General features: G+C 36.6%; 1 protein-coding gene across 2 annotated transcripts; it reads right to left on the reverse strand.

Annotated features, from left to right (window-relative positions):
• Positions 1-2271: 2271 nt before the first annotated feature.
• LOC107103697 (cyclin-dependent kinase-like 1) lies at positions 2272-13675 on the reverse strand. Of its 2 annotated transcripts, none has more exons than XM_015403495.1 (10): positions 13591-13675; positions 13231-13404; positions 12935-13053; positions 10089-10161; positions 7371-7461; positions 6835-7035; positions 5186-5268; positions 5048-5104; positions 3353-3505; positions 2272-2801 (listed from the first exon to the last, which is right to left on the reverse strand). In XM_015403495.1, exons 2-10 carry the CDS (start codon positions 13396-13398, stop codon positions 2706-2708), a joined length of 1041 nt encoding a protein of 346 aa, XP_015258981.1. In that variant the 5' UTR covers positions 13399-13404; positions 13591-13675; the 3' UTR covers positions 2272-2705. The 2 variants fall into 2 exon arrangements, with proteins under 2 accessions (XP_015258981.1, XP_015258980.1); XM_015403494.1 differs by having other exon boundaries at positions 12935-13056.
• Between the last annotated feature and the right edge of the window lie 681 nt (positions 13676-14356).

Below are 14356 nucleotides of genomic sequence, written 5' to 3' on the forward strand. Positions count from 1 at the left end.
TCATGTCTTTTCAAACATCTTTTGTGAAAGTTTCTTCCACTACTCGCTTTAAGTACCTAAAAACCTAAAAAGGCCAAGTTTTAAAGATGAACATGTTCAAAGCTGATCATTAACGTTGGACAATGTTTTGACTGATGTATTAAATGTGTGTTTTTATGCTTTTTTTTAATGTCTGATTTAATTGAAATATTACTGTGATCTTTTTTAATATTTTAGAATAAATCCATACTTGTACCATTCCATTAAGGGAAAATCTAATTCAATTCAGAAATAATTTATTGTTCCCAAAGGGAAATTGAATGTTGTATCTTATAGGTGTTTTCTTTAAGGTCTCGAGTCATTGATGGCTGTAGACATGAAGGATCTTCTGTAGCAGCCTGTCTTACAGCAGTTCTTTAGAAGCTTCTGACTGAAGAGGCTCTGTCATACAGATGTCTGATCAAGAGGATGATCAGGGCTGTCTAGGATGTTCTGTATTTTATGATGGAAGCTTTCATTGTAAAATCTTTTCCAGAGGCTCTGGAGGAGTTTCCAAAATGGAGCCATATTTTCTAGATTATGTTTTTGAAAGGATTAATCAATTTATTTTAGAAACGATTGAGAACAAAAGACTGCAAAGGGCTTGGAACCCTGATGTTAAGTTTGTTTGCATAATTTTTAAGTAATTTTCATTAAACTATGTCCAGTACTTGAGATCATACCCCTTAACTATGTATGTTCAGTCTGTCAAGACTGACTTTCACTTTATATAAGTATATACAAAATGGTCTTCCTTTAAAAAGAAGTGAAGCTGTATTTCTGTATGTTTCACTATTTAGCGCTGAGCATATTTGTTTTTTCATTTTAGTACAGCTAGGTTTGCAAATTCTTATCAGATGGCAGGATTTTACGATACTTATAGTGGAAGAGAAAGACATAAGGGGTTGTGAGTTGTCACAAAGCACAGGAAGTTTGCAGAGGGGTAGACATTTACTTTTTTTGGACATTGTTCAGAAGTCGGCAGGAAATTTGTTGCAAAGGTCGCTCTAGTTGTATCTATGTGTTCATGCATTTGATCATTCCTTTAGCCAGACTGGCACTTTTTTTAAGTCGTTTTAACGGGGGTTCCAATATAATTTGGTATTTGTAATATATTTTTTTAATCCTCAAGAAGTCTGTTAACATCTATTCTTTAATATATTTTTTAAATAATTGAATCATTTATCATTGATGGCTTTTAAGCATTCATGTGAATATTTTCCTATAGCTTTTATATCATCTCCAAATATAAATCCTCTGGTTATCCAAAAAAGTTACTGCTCATATAGAGAGTAAAAGATCAGGCATTGTATTTCTACACCTTATGCACTCTTCTAATCTCTTAGCCCTGGTGATGCCAGGGACATTGCACAGAAATGGGAAAGGAGATCTTGATCAGCGTATATTGAGGATGATTGACAGGAAGCCATTTATACAGTTAGACAGTAGTATAGAGGAATATTTAATATCCTTTCCCATGCAAGGATTGGTGCAGTCCTCTGGGGTAATGAGAGATATTTCATTAATACTTGGTCTCCTCATATTTACCTATAGAACTGGCTCAACTTGTGACAAGTGGACAAAATGCTGTTTTTCCATCAACATGGCTGTTAAGTCTGATTGTCTATTTGGGTGTTAAATTTGTATGTAAATGTTTGACAATCACTAGGAATGTAACTAAAGCATTAGACCAATAAGGACACAATATGACTATGTGGCAAAGTACAGTGCCAGGTTTTACCCTCTTTTATTTTTATACAGAGATAATGCCATAATGTTCACTTTCTCTGTTTGTTAAAACTCAAAACTAATAAAAATGTGCTCAAAAATGTATTTTTGAATGGGCAAATAAACTATTGATATTTATATATATTATATTTATTGAATTGGAATCCACTGTAAACTAATAAAAATACAACTAAGATGAATATAAAAGCATGAGAAGCAACTGGGGACATGAAACCTGCTGGTTGACAGTAACCCATAGATATAAGACAATGAGACGTAATTTGATAACTTCCAGGTGAGGAGATCCTGTCAAACTGTGCGTCATTCTTATCAATGTCTTCTTGGTGAACAACAGTCTCTGTGTCAGACTGCAGGGATCCCAGTCCAGACAACTGAAGGCTTGTTCAAAACCAGCACCTTAGTGTATCAGTTGTAACTTCAGAGAAGTTTTTTTTTTTTTTTTTAATCTTGATGTTGACTTGATTGTGCCAAGAAGACATATAATTTAGATATTAACCGTTTGTTTGATATAAAATGTCAGATGTTCTCTAACTTTGGGATGGCAGGTGAATTTACCTCATGTTTGTATAAAAAAACAAAACAAACATGTAAACTTGCATTAAATTTGTATAGGTTTTCTAGTCATGACTACTTAAAGCAACCTTTACACTCAGTATTATGAAATGTAGTTGCATACTAGTAGGCAGTTAATTACGAACAAACATACATTCTTGTAATTACAAAACATATTTACTGCACATTGAGCAAGAGTTCAAAATAAAATGTATGTTTAGTCTTATCCTGCTAAGATTTACGAATAAAACTGGAATGATATAATCAAACACAACACAGGATAAAATACATATCAGGTGTAACAAAGGGATTGCACATAGTCAAGGAAAGCAATTGCATTTTTTATTAGTTTAATTCAATGGCTCCAAATAAAATTGTTGATGTATTTAAATGTTGGGCAGGTGATATTTATGCTTTACTAGTTTCTTGACATCTGGGGCAGGTGAGATGTTACTCTGAGGTAACTGAGGAAGATACTGGACCTAAAGGGAGGGAAGCACACAGAGAAAGGGACATCTTTTATGGATAACATCAGAGAGGCTTTGACTAGACTGAGGAACTCCATGGCTGCTGACGTGCACTCAGCCCCTCAGATATACTGAATGTTACAGAGTGGCCGTGTCCGACCGCCTGCCCTAACCTCTAACCCCTCAATAACTCCAGAGCGAGGACTTTATAGTGGACTTTATAGTGAACTCAGTTAACTGACCGTTCTGACAGATGATCACTGCTTTTCGCTCCCTGTTGGTCACACACCGGTTCCCTGCATGATGCCTGCGCCACCTTTGATCTCTCTCACCCCCCAAAAAATCCCATGATGCTTTGGAAGGATAACTCTTGCAAAACATTCTGGGATATATCTGCTTGTCTAGTAATCATGGTTGCACACTACTTTTCAAGTGCATTGTGGAACATTTTGAGTCCACTACTTTTTTATCCACTAGACATTCGGACACTCATAAAATGGTGTAACCGGTATGCTCTATATAGGGATTAAGGTGGACATTTGAAGCAGCCTGAGCGTCATCTTTACCCCAGCTTGTCTGCGCCGGGACCCTCTGTCATGTCTCCTTCCAGGGCGCTCCATTTCTCGGCCCCAGTTCGCCCCTCCCTGATCCTGAAAGTATGGCAGTTCCAACAGCTCCTCACAGGACAGCCGGAGCGAGGGGTCCATAACTAGGCAGGACTGTATAAACAGAGACAAAACATTTGTAATATGTTATTGTGTGTTTTTATTGACTCCACAGAGAGTTTTCAAGTAAGATTATGGTTGAAGGTCTGATGAGCGGTTAGTATCTTACTTAAAGAAGAAAGTCAGAAGGATTTCTGTTGGAAGAATTTAACTTCTATTAAAATATAAAATACTCAAAATCTTGGCAGCAGTGGTGTGCTGGATGCAATCTAGTCTGTCAACAACACTGCATTCATCCAGGTTAAGGATTTACATAAAATGTATTTTGAAAATGATCAAATGATTAATTTAATACATAAACATTTGGTTATTCTCTATTTTTAAGAACATTCAAATCCAAATAAATATATATATGTATATGTTTATGTTTAAAGAAAGTAGTAAATAGGCCAGCACACTTAATCTTCCTCAATTAATTTGAAAGAATACAGTTATTTTAACTTTGAGAGAACAAGAGGAGGATGCACACCCCCCCATTGGTTGCTGGGGTAAATGACATACTCCGACCATCTGGAGTAGTCATCCAATTAGTTAAACAAAAACTTGCGGGGATAACTTTTCAGAATGAAAAAAAAAAAACACACATTATTGTTGGTATTTTATGATTCGAACATGATCATATTTCTGTCAACTTGCGAAATCCCAGCTGATATTTGCTAAAGTATTTACAGCAGGTCTTCAAGCAGCTATCAAAGCTAAGCAAGGTTTTCTGTGCATTTCTTCAGATAAGCTACACCACATTGCTACAGTCAAGATTCCCTACCTGCAGAAATGCAGTAATATAAAATAAGAAAACATCAGAACAGTCCTACTCCAGGGGTTTTAGGGCATTTAAAACTTCTGTGAGAAACTATGTACAAACATAAATATCGTTAATGCGCGTATGTCATAGATACATATATATTGGTAGATAGATAAATAGATAGAATATTTATGTATTTGTGTGTATATATACATGTATAACTTTTGTATTATTAGATGTATATATATATATATATATATATATATATGGTTGTCTCTGTATATGTGCCCACCTCAGGTTACAAATAGGTTGCCGCTTCTGAGTTTTGCTATTGGATTAGAGATGTGATCTCAGCAGGAAAATCTGACATGAGTAGCTCTACTGTTAGCAGCTGCTCTCTGCCAACTCCCTCCTTATAAACATGTTGTTCTACTTTGGGACCAACGGTAAATGAAATTATTTTCTTATAATGGAAAACGAAACAAGAGTTTCTTCATTTTAAAAGTTTGTGAAAAAAAATAGTAAATGTATGAAAATTGGATAAAAAAAAACAATCCTCTGTTCAGGCTAGAATAATGATTTTACATCAGTTTTGTGTCCATAAGTCACATGACCTAAAAGTGATTGGGAAAAAATAATTAAGATTAAAATGATTAAAAAATAGAAAATACATTAAAATAAGACATAAAAGAGAGTGTGTATTATCTTTCTCTACAGAATTGTGAATATTCTCCCAACCCAACTGATTTAGAGAGAATATTCCTGCAGTTTTATAGAAAATGAACTCTGCATACCTTCATGACCTGAAGAGCTTGAGGAGATGCTCCATGGAATCGCCATTCCAAGGGTTCCTTGAAGAAAACAAGGTTATTGAATTCATTGACTCTACTTTGTAAATTCTCTGTTTTGCTCATTAGGATGGTGAGAAATACCATGGTGTCCGGTTCAGGAATACTGACTCCAGAGAAGAAAACATTGGAACGGAAAATCTGCTGGTGATGGGGGATCAAGTCACCTACAGTATGGAGGGACATGTGGAAAAGAGCCGATCATATGTTGACCTTACACTGCCTTGCCTAAGTCATAATATCCATAAATCTTTTTCATACTTTGATATGTAACAATTATTCACTTCACTGTATTAAAAAAAAAAAATTGAATTATTTATTTTATACGATGTTAAAGTTTGCAGAAAATAATGCAATACAAAGTAAATACAGTCATTTTTAACCTATTTACAAGAAAAATAGATCTGAAAAGAATAACTGGTAGTTTTATTGTCCTTCTGTTGTGGAAATGATTACAATTATGTCATAAAAAAAACTGAAATAATGCTTATACCTGCATTTGTTACCATATCTATCTTTGAAAGTATTTCTTATTCTATATCATCCTTAGCTAAAGCTGGAAAGAGTCCAGGTAACTTTTAAGCTGCAGGTTCCAGATTTCTGGCTGAAATTTAAAGATCAATTAATGATGGAATTAAGCAGAGAAGCAGGTATGATGCGTTTGTGGGTAACTTTTTGTTACACACAGTCCTGTCCTTTATGGAGTAGTGGCAGAAAAAACTATTTTGTTGAAAGAAAACCATACAGGAAGTAGGAGAAAGAAGAAACTGCACATCTCCTAGATGGCAGTGGAAGCATCATGCAGGAAGGCTTTTCTTTGGTAGGGACAAGGATGCCGTTCAGAGTTAATGGGAAGATAGTCTGGGCTAAATACAGATTAACCATGGAAGAAACACTTAAGAGTCTGCAGATGGAGACACAGGGGGCTCCTCTAGCAGTAACATGAAACACGCAGTCAGAGGTACAATGGAAACGTTTTAACCCGATAATATGAATCTGTTTGAGTGACCTGGGCAATAATCAGACCTAAATGCGATTCAGAATTGGTGGCAGGACTTCAAAGTTAGTGTATGCAGAGGTTATCTGTTCAATCTGACTGATGCTGAGCTATTTTGCAAAGGAGAATGGGCTAAAACATTCTGCATATGCATACAAATAAAAAAATCAAACATTATAAAACATTCCCTTTGTTTTAACCTTTCTTGTTTTGTTTTTTTTTTGTTTTTTTTTTGTTTTGTTTTTTACATAAAACCTCAATCATATTAATTAAAGTGTAAATTAATGACAGGCTGCTCAGTGGAACAGTTGGTGACACTGCTGCCTTGCAGCAAGAAGGTTCCGGGTTCCATTCCTGGCCCGGGGTCTTTCTGCATGGAGTTTGCATGTTCTCCCTGAGCATGTGTAGGTTCTCTCCGGGTACCCCAGCTTCCTCCCACTGTCCAAAAACATGACTGTTAGGTTAATTGGCTTCTCTAAATTCTCCTTAGGTGTGAGTGTGTATGTGAATTCTTTGTCTCTGTGTTGCCCTGCAATGGACTGGCGATTTATCCAGGGTGTACCCGGTCTCTCGCCCGTAGCCAGCTGGAGATAGGCACCAGCACCCTTTGTGATTCGGATGGATGGATTGATAAGTTAATGACATGATCTAAAAGTTCATGAGGTATGAACACCTCAGAAATGTAGAAATTAGTCTAAACGTGTGTTTGTGAGACAGAATTGATTGTTAAGTGTACCCAGAGTTTTTCGAATGAGGTACAGTTGGTCAACATCAGACTTCCCGGGCCAGAGAGGATTCCCATTTAGAAGCTCAGCAAAGACGCAGCCCAGAGCCCAGACATCAACAGGAGGTCCATACTGGGTGTCACCCACCAGAAGCTCTGGGGCCCGGTACCAGCGGGTCGCTACGTAGTCAGTGTAGTCATCCTCTGGTCCCGCTGAGTAAAGACAGACACATAAAGGCTACCTGTAAACATGAACATTTGCTAAAGATACTGCAATAAACACTAAATAACACTGAGGAGAGGATTACATGGGACGGCGACATGTGGATGTATGGCAACGTAACACTGAAACCTGAAGCAGGAGGGTAAACAGAGACGCTCTACACACACAGACACTAACTGACTGAATGATCCTTTTGTGCAAAGCAGTCATTCAAACACACAAAAAGAGAAGGCTAACAGTAAGCCCTGTTTTAATGTTGAATAAGTCATAAGAGCTGCTTTAACACTGAGTGCACATAAATACGCTGGCCTCTAAATGATCTTACTCAGAATGCGGGCAAAGCCAAAGTCACACAGCTTGATGACTCCGGTTTTGGTGAGAAGGATGTTCTCTGGCTTTACGTCACGGTGGATGCACTAAGACAGAACCAAAAAAAGGACCAAAAAGCATCAAACATCTTCCTGGCAGAGATAGTCAGACTGCATTTACTGACAAACAAAAAAATGATAGGAATAGAAATAAAACTAAACTCTTTTAAAATACTCTACAGACTGATTATAAAGAAAAGTCTGCTACATACTAAACTACTACCTGTAGGGGGAGTAGTTAATACAGCTCAGCTTTGGAAAACAGCAGTAAAGAAGGCTATTTATCACAAGTGAAACACATTCAAAGACCTGTTTTTTTCCTGAATAGCCAAACTGTTATTGAAATGACATTACACAGCATATCATCTACTATAACTGAGATAAAAAGTTTGATTATTTGTTTATGTATACATTTAAAGCAAGCAATTTATTAATAATAATGATCCTATATAAAACAAAAAAGCACAATATAAGCAGGGTCAGAGGACAATTGTATTAACATCATACATATCAATTTATCAAAATTACTTTGGATTGATGGTATAAATAATTTCAGAGGTATCTGTTCGGCATCTTTACCTAACATGCAGCCATATCCTTTTTCAGTGTTTTTTGTCAGCAACACTGAACAAGCTAGATGAATGTCCAACAAGTTATGGTTGTATTTTGTTTCCATCCCAGGTATGCATTTAAATTAATGACAGGAAGCCTTTATGAGAGAAAAACAATCAAGTTACAGAATGACTTTTCCAGAATCAGGAACATTATCTCTAGGAAAATCATTGGGATGAAGGCTGTGGACAGGATATGTCTGTTGAGTCTGATAGGATGTCGGGGAACTTTTGCCAGGTTGGATACAAGGAAGGAGGGGTGAATTTTAGAAAGTGAGGAGATAGTAAGCTGATAGACTCCTCACAGAGAAGACTGAAATCTGATATGCAAAGTTTGAATTAAAGGGTGCAAAAGCTAAATCATCTGGGTTTATTGCACTCTTCCCACCAACAGATTGTTGTATTTTGTATCTGGATTTTGAATGGGAAAAAATGGCATTTTAACAGAGCTGTTTGTTATTTTAAGAGGCATTTTAGAGTAAAATATTTAAGATAAAAACATCGCATGTTAGCGCGGAGAGGACTTATTTTAACGAAAATGTAGCGACTCTCAATCACCTTTTAATCACTTCTGGGTGTGGGGAATTTTGGCATTAACGCGCTTACAAGATGATGTTATGGGTGTTCCCATTTATTGAGGTCAGTTTGTAAATGAGCAATCTGTCAGAGTGGCGGCCTTTTCCAGCAAATAAGATGGAAAGCTAATTATGGAGAGTGTGATATGACAGATCTTAACCACAGGACGCAGGCTATTGTGTGCCAAAGGAAGCGGTAAAAACCATACAACCTCCCATCACCCAAACCATGTCTGCCCTCTTACCTCTCACCTTTTATAGTTTTTCCCTCCACACCGCCACCAGTGGTGGAGCATAATAGGTCAGTGTCACAATTTAAACAAAACACCACCACCCAAACTCCTACAGGAAACTTTAAATGGAACCTTCACAAAAGCCTCTAATGTGCTCTGGATGAAACGGTTATTATCTCTTTACTCAGCATACATCTTAACACCAGGAGAAAACAAGATCTGTGAGCTTTATCGTTTATACTTCTGTCCTGTGTATATCAGGATATAATGGTCCCATTAGATCAGATGTATATGGTCATCCGGCACTGCTTTAAAGTCGTAGCGAAACAGCTGTTCCATACGTTGCAATTTCGAATTCTCACAAGTGGTGCACGACTTTACGAGAGTGAATAAAGTTAATTTGTTTGGTGGTTTATCAGGGGGGTGGGATTGTTGTCGTGGAAGGTTAGCAAGCAAGTTTGGTTTTGGACGGTTTGTCGGAAGCATCTTGCTAACCAGTTAGCAACTTAGTGCTAGTAGGTTCCCAATGGGAAATTACATTGGGACCAAGTAGCACTTAGAGACGACACCATTAAGGAACGCTATGGACAGCAGAAACATGCAAGAGGAAGAGAGTTTTGTGTCGGAGGTCGTAGATGAGTCTCCTCCGTCATAAATTTTTTATTTAGAGGAGGAAAGTGGGCACGAAGTTGTTGTGGAAAAGAATGCCAGGGCGGCAGAAGCTTAGTTTGGTGTAGAAGGCTTACAGACGTACATGATTGAGCCCTTGCCTCACAACCCTGCCAGTTCTGTTAGCTCTACGCCTGCTGAAGACACAGACGTCCATCCCCGTGAACACTGGGACGAAACTCAATGCTAAGGTAAACTCATTCTTATTTCTAATTTCAACCGTTGCGTATATTAGCTGCGACATATGAATCAAGATGCTATGACCGAAAAAATTTGATTGACAGATGACTGTTGATGTATGATTGGCTGAATTTAGGTGTACAAGCTGACCTATAACTAACTGGCCTGCATAAAATAACAGGAAAAAAAACCCTACAGATTTTAAGACAGGATTTTTTGAAAAATAGAAATTTTCTAACTTTTGGGACAATATAGTCTGATAAAGAGTACATTTATGTGCAGTACATGTTTAAGGCAGAACATTGACATTTAGAAATCACTTCCCTACAACTTTAAGATAAACTTATTTTGTTCCGAGCTGTCTGTTACAGAAGAAGACTGATATTGATATAAAAATATGCCCTGACCTTGTGCTTGTGACAGAAGTTCACAGCTTGCAGCGTCTGCCACACAATACTTTTCAACTGAGCTTCAGGGACCCTGCAGAGATAAAGAGACAAAGAAGGACTGACTGCTGTACAAGGAACTGAACTTATTTTTTGAACCTGTAATATTGTTCTTATCTAATACTTCAAGCATGAAAACGATAAGGGTGCTTTACACAGCCCTCCAGCCACTCAAGTAACCTTAGGCCATTTCTAACAGCAGAAGCACCTTTGTTTCATGAGCAGCTAGAGTTTCTGCTGCACAGCCTTATGGGAAAAAAAATACAAGCCAAGTAGCTGTAGTTTAACTGTGGGAGCTCTTTGGAGGAAAGGAAAATTCATACTTTATTTGTTTATTTTCTTATCTGTTATTTTTATCCACTTTTCTAAGATTCACATTGTGTGGCCACTTCTGCTATAACCTTTTGCTGCTGTAACACCACAATTTCCCCATTGTGGCACAATAAAGGGATTTTCTTTTCTCTTCTATTCTAACGTAGGTGGTGCTTTTAGGGCTCAATGGTTTTGTTCTCAACTTTGCTATAAATTTATCATAATTCTGCCAGTATTGTTGAAACCAAACATCAACATACATGGTAAAAAAGAGACACAACTGTTCGCTCATATGAGACAGATTTTAAAGATCTAGGTCACTTAGGATTATAAATAATAATTTATGTTAGCTGGATACCAGAATTGTGTGTGGGTTTACCACATAAGAAGATGTACTATAAGGTTGTCTTAAAAAAAAAAAAAAAAAAACACATAATAAATACTTTAAATTGGTTTAAAACGGAAAACCATAAATACATTTTTAAACTTTATTAAAAGCTTAGTTTAGAGGCCGCCATGGACTCATTCATCTTTCCAGCTCTCCTTATGTTTGATCAGTGCACCATAATAGAAACATTTAGTTATTGTAAAGGGAACACTGAACTGTTGTGTCATTAAGCCACTTTTAAATGGATTTTGCATTTGTCAAAAGGTTAAAATCCAGGCCGGTTTCTTAGAATGATATCCACATGAGGTTCTTTTCTCACAATGTCCTATGTTTTGTAAATGCATCAGTCTCTCAACCAGCAAAATACTCCCAAGTATGATAATACCACCTCCGTACCTCACAGTTGGGACTCACACATACTAAACCTGTTAATCTGTTAGACACAGAACCGCTCCTCTTACCTGAAGGGTGTGATGTCTGAAAACCACTATGCTGTTTATACAAACATAAAGCTGAACAAATGAGTCTTTCACCTGGCAGTTGGACCCAGAGAGGAACTAAACTTGGGAAAGACCAACATTTTATTTTGAGTTCCTGGTCTCTTGGCTGGTTTTTCTTGTCTTTTATCTTTCCATGATGTCACACAAGAAAGTAGTTAAGTACGTTGACTTAAATATATCCACAGGTATGTCTCTTTTTTAAATCAGATGATTACAATTAGAGCATTAGAAGAGGAAACCATGATATCATCTTCTGGGTTTTCCCAAATAGTTTAAAGATACTGTAATCCTACTTAATCTTTTTTAACCTGTAAATTTGAACACTGAAACTTAGGGCATAACCCTTTTCAATCTATTAAGACCATTTCAAACATTATATTGCAGCAATTATTCTGCTGCTCACAGTCTTTGTTCAGATTTTCAGTAATGTTCTACTTGCTACCTAGCAGATGTAAAACCAAGGGGTGAGTAACCTTTGAGTTCACATCACTAAGGCTGTAGAACAGTCTACCTCTAGAGCAATGTTTAGCTTTAAACAGATTTTCTTTAAATCTGTATATTTGTTGCTTCATTTTCTTACTTTTTAAATAATTTTAGCTGCTCTTATTCAGTAAGTTTTACTGTAGATGCTTTATGTTTTTGCTTTTTTTTATTTTATAGTCCTGTAGAGCCCTTTGGACATGTAAAGTGCCATTTAAATAGAGTTGATAGATTTCTTTTATTGTGTGTAATCTCCTCTTTTGGTATTTAACTGTTACTTTATGTTTTTGTAATAGTTTTGTCTATGGAAGTTCCAAAAAAACAAAACAAAAAAACAATCCACTGGACTTTGTTTCCAAGTTTTAAGATGTTTCGCTTCCCATCCAGGGATCTTTCTCAATTCAAATTTTCAGAATTAGCGTTGAGTTGGAAGCTTTATATTTGTAGCTCAAAAACTTGTTTTGGCTTAAAGAACATGCAAATTGAACCAGAAGAACAGGTCCGCCCCTTAGGAATGGGGAGTCGGTTGGGTTCTTTGGGTACGAATCAAGTGGATTGTTTTTGAACTTTTTTAGAATGACTATGATCTGGATGACTGATAATCTTTACTAGCATTTGTCAAAGGAACATACTTATACAATAAACCTAAGTTAATGTGTGTGTGTTTTTTTTTAAAGATAAATCAGATTTCAGGTGATGCAGATCTTGTCTTCTTTCCCTGTGAATCTAAAATCTTGAAAGCACCTCATTAATTTTTTCCCTCCTCTTTCTTTATAAAGGGTGATACTCACTAAGAGTGCCGCTGTGTGTGTTTTGACATTTACATTTATAGAAAATAATCCCCCTTTAAGTGTCAGCTGCCAGCGGGATGTTGGGTGTATTTTTTTAGTAACTACTAACACTGACAGTAGGCTTTGTACTCTATATTACTTAAAATAAAATATCAGAATAAGTCAAAATCTGAACAGGCCGTTCAGACCAGAAAAGAAGGAAATCAGAGTTAGCCAAGAAAAGTGTGATTGGTGCATAATATGAGTTATACATTTCTTTAGTGAAAACATAGTTCCCAGCACTTAAGCAGATGTTAATGCAACAGAGTTTTTGATTCTGTCCTGCGTCTGTCTTACCCTCGGGGGTGTTTGTCCAGCTCATTGAGGACTGTCTGTTCACAGAACTCAAACACCAAGTGGAGACGTCTTTTTCTCCTGAAGACCTCCAATAGGTTGACCAAATTCACATGTTTTAGCTGCTGCAAAACCACCAGGTAACAAAAGAGAAAGAAAAGGTATAAACTAATGCTAAATGACTTAGTGTTTTACATTTAAAAAGATTATAATAGTCACAGTATTGATGGATCTAAATTGAATTCAGAGTGGTGTTCCTCACTATAAAGATCATAATGTAAAGGATATATTCTACTCACCTTCAGCATACGTGTTTCTCGCTGTGCAATCTTTTTAATAACTGGATCATCTTCAGATTCCACAAACTTCTTAATGGCAACTATCTGACCAGTATCTCTGTGCCTGCACTTAAACACCACACCATAGGAGCCCTCTCCAATTTTAGCCAATTTTTCATATTTTTCCATCACTTTCTGCAAAGGAAGTAAGAAAAAATAGACAAGGTCAGTTTTAAATAACAAATACAATGCTGACTGTGTTACTGCTGGATGTTTATCAAATAAATTAACTCATGCAGAATTGTTTTTTTTTTTTTTTTTTTTTTTTCCCTCAGTTTAGCTAAAAAAAGTTAACGCTTAAAAGTACGTTTACACACTCACCAAAAGAATCTAAAACGCAGAGTCAAATAAAAGCTTCCAACAGCTTTCTACACTGTTATTGTCGCTGTTTTACTATGGAGGTTCCTGCGCTGTCTGCTCAGCCACTGCGTAACTACCATGGTAACCCACCTGAGTATATTCCCTTCCCTCTTTGTGCTCCGCTCTCTACTTAATAAACATTTTCACATACGGTAAATGTTAATCTGTTGGCCTAAGCCTTAGATTTAGCCCTAAATAAACGGACGACAAAGAGAGAGAAAGAAAACTTTACTTACCTCTAATAACAAACGCAGGGGAAAAAGAAACCCATAGCGACTCACAGAGCTACGTTACGTAATTTAAAATCGCGTAGAGCGTTTACGTACTCCTTGGAAAAAAGCATTGGGTGGCGGCTTCAGTGAGTTAACGCTATAATCTGAATGTAAATGCACTTACTAGAAATCAGTCATATCTATTAAAAAGCAGAATTTATGTCAAGATTACCATATTAAATATTGTTACGTAAAAACAGGTACGTGAGTTACTATGGTTACGTTCTGTAACCATAGAGAATATAACTTGCTAACCACGGCAGCTAACAGTAAAGCACATAGCATTTAGACATTTTAGTTATGTTTTATTCATATTATAGCCATTCGTTTGTTATATAAGCATTTAAATGTTCGAGATAAGTTTCTAATATTTTATGAAAAAGTATGATTCTTGTTTGAAGTTCATTTGCTTGTAACCATGGAGACAAGAACTGGCTAACCTAGCTATCAAGTTT

This window comes from Cyprinodon variegatus, unplaced genomic scaffold (assembly GCF_000732505.1).
Source record: "Cyprinodon variegatus isolate N-32 unplaced genomic scaffold, C_variegatus-1.0 Scaffold1506, whole genome shotgun sequence".
Classification (NCBI taxonomy): domain Eukaryota; kingdom Metazoa; phylum Chordata; class Actinopteri; order Cyprinodontiformes; family Cyprinodontidae; genus Cyprinodon; species Cyprinodon variegatus.

Coding starts and splice junctions, on each gene's coding strand:
- LOC107103697 (XM_015403494.1), bottom strand. CDS start 13,398: ATGGAAAAATATGAAAAATTGGCTAAAATTGGAGAGGGCTCCTATGGT. Junction 7,036..7,370: donor TGGCTTTGCCCGCATTCTGA/GTAAGATCATTT, acceptor GTCTTTACTCAG/CGGGACCAGAGGATGACTAC. Junction 3,506..5,047: donor AAGCTCTTCAGGTCATGAAG/GTATGCAGAGTT, acceptor CTGTTTATACAG/TCCTGCCTAGTTATGGACCC.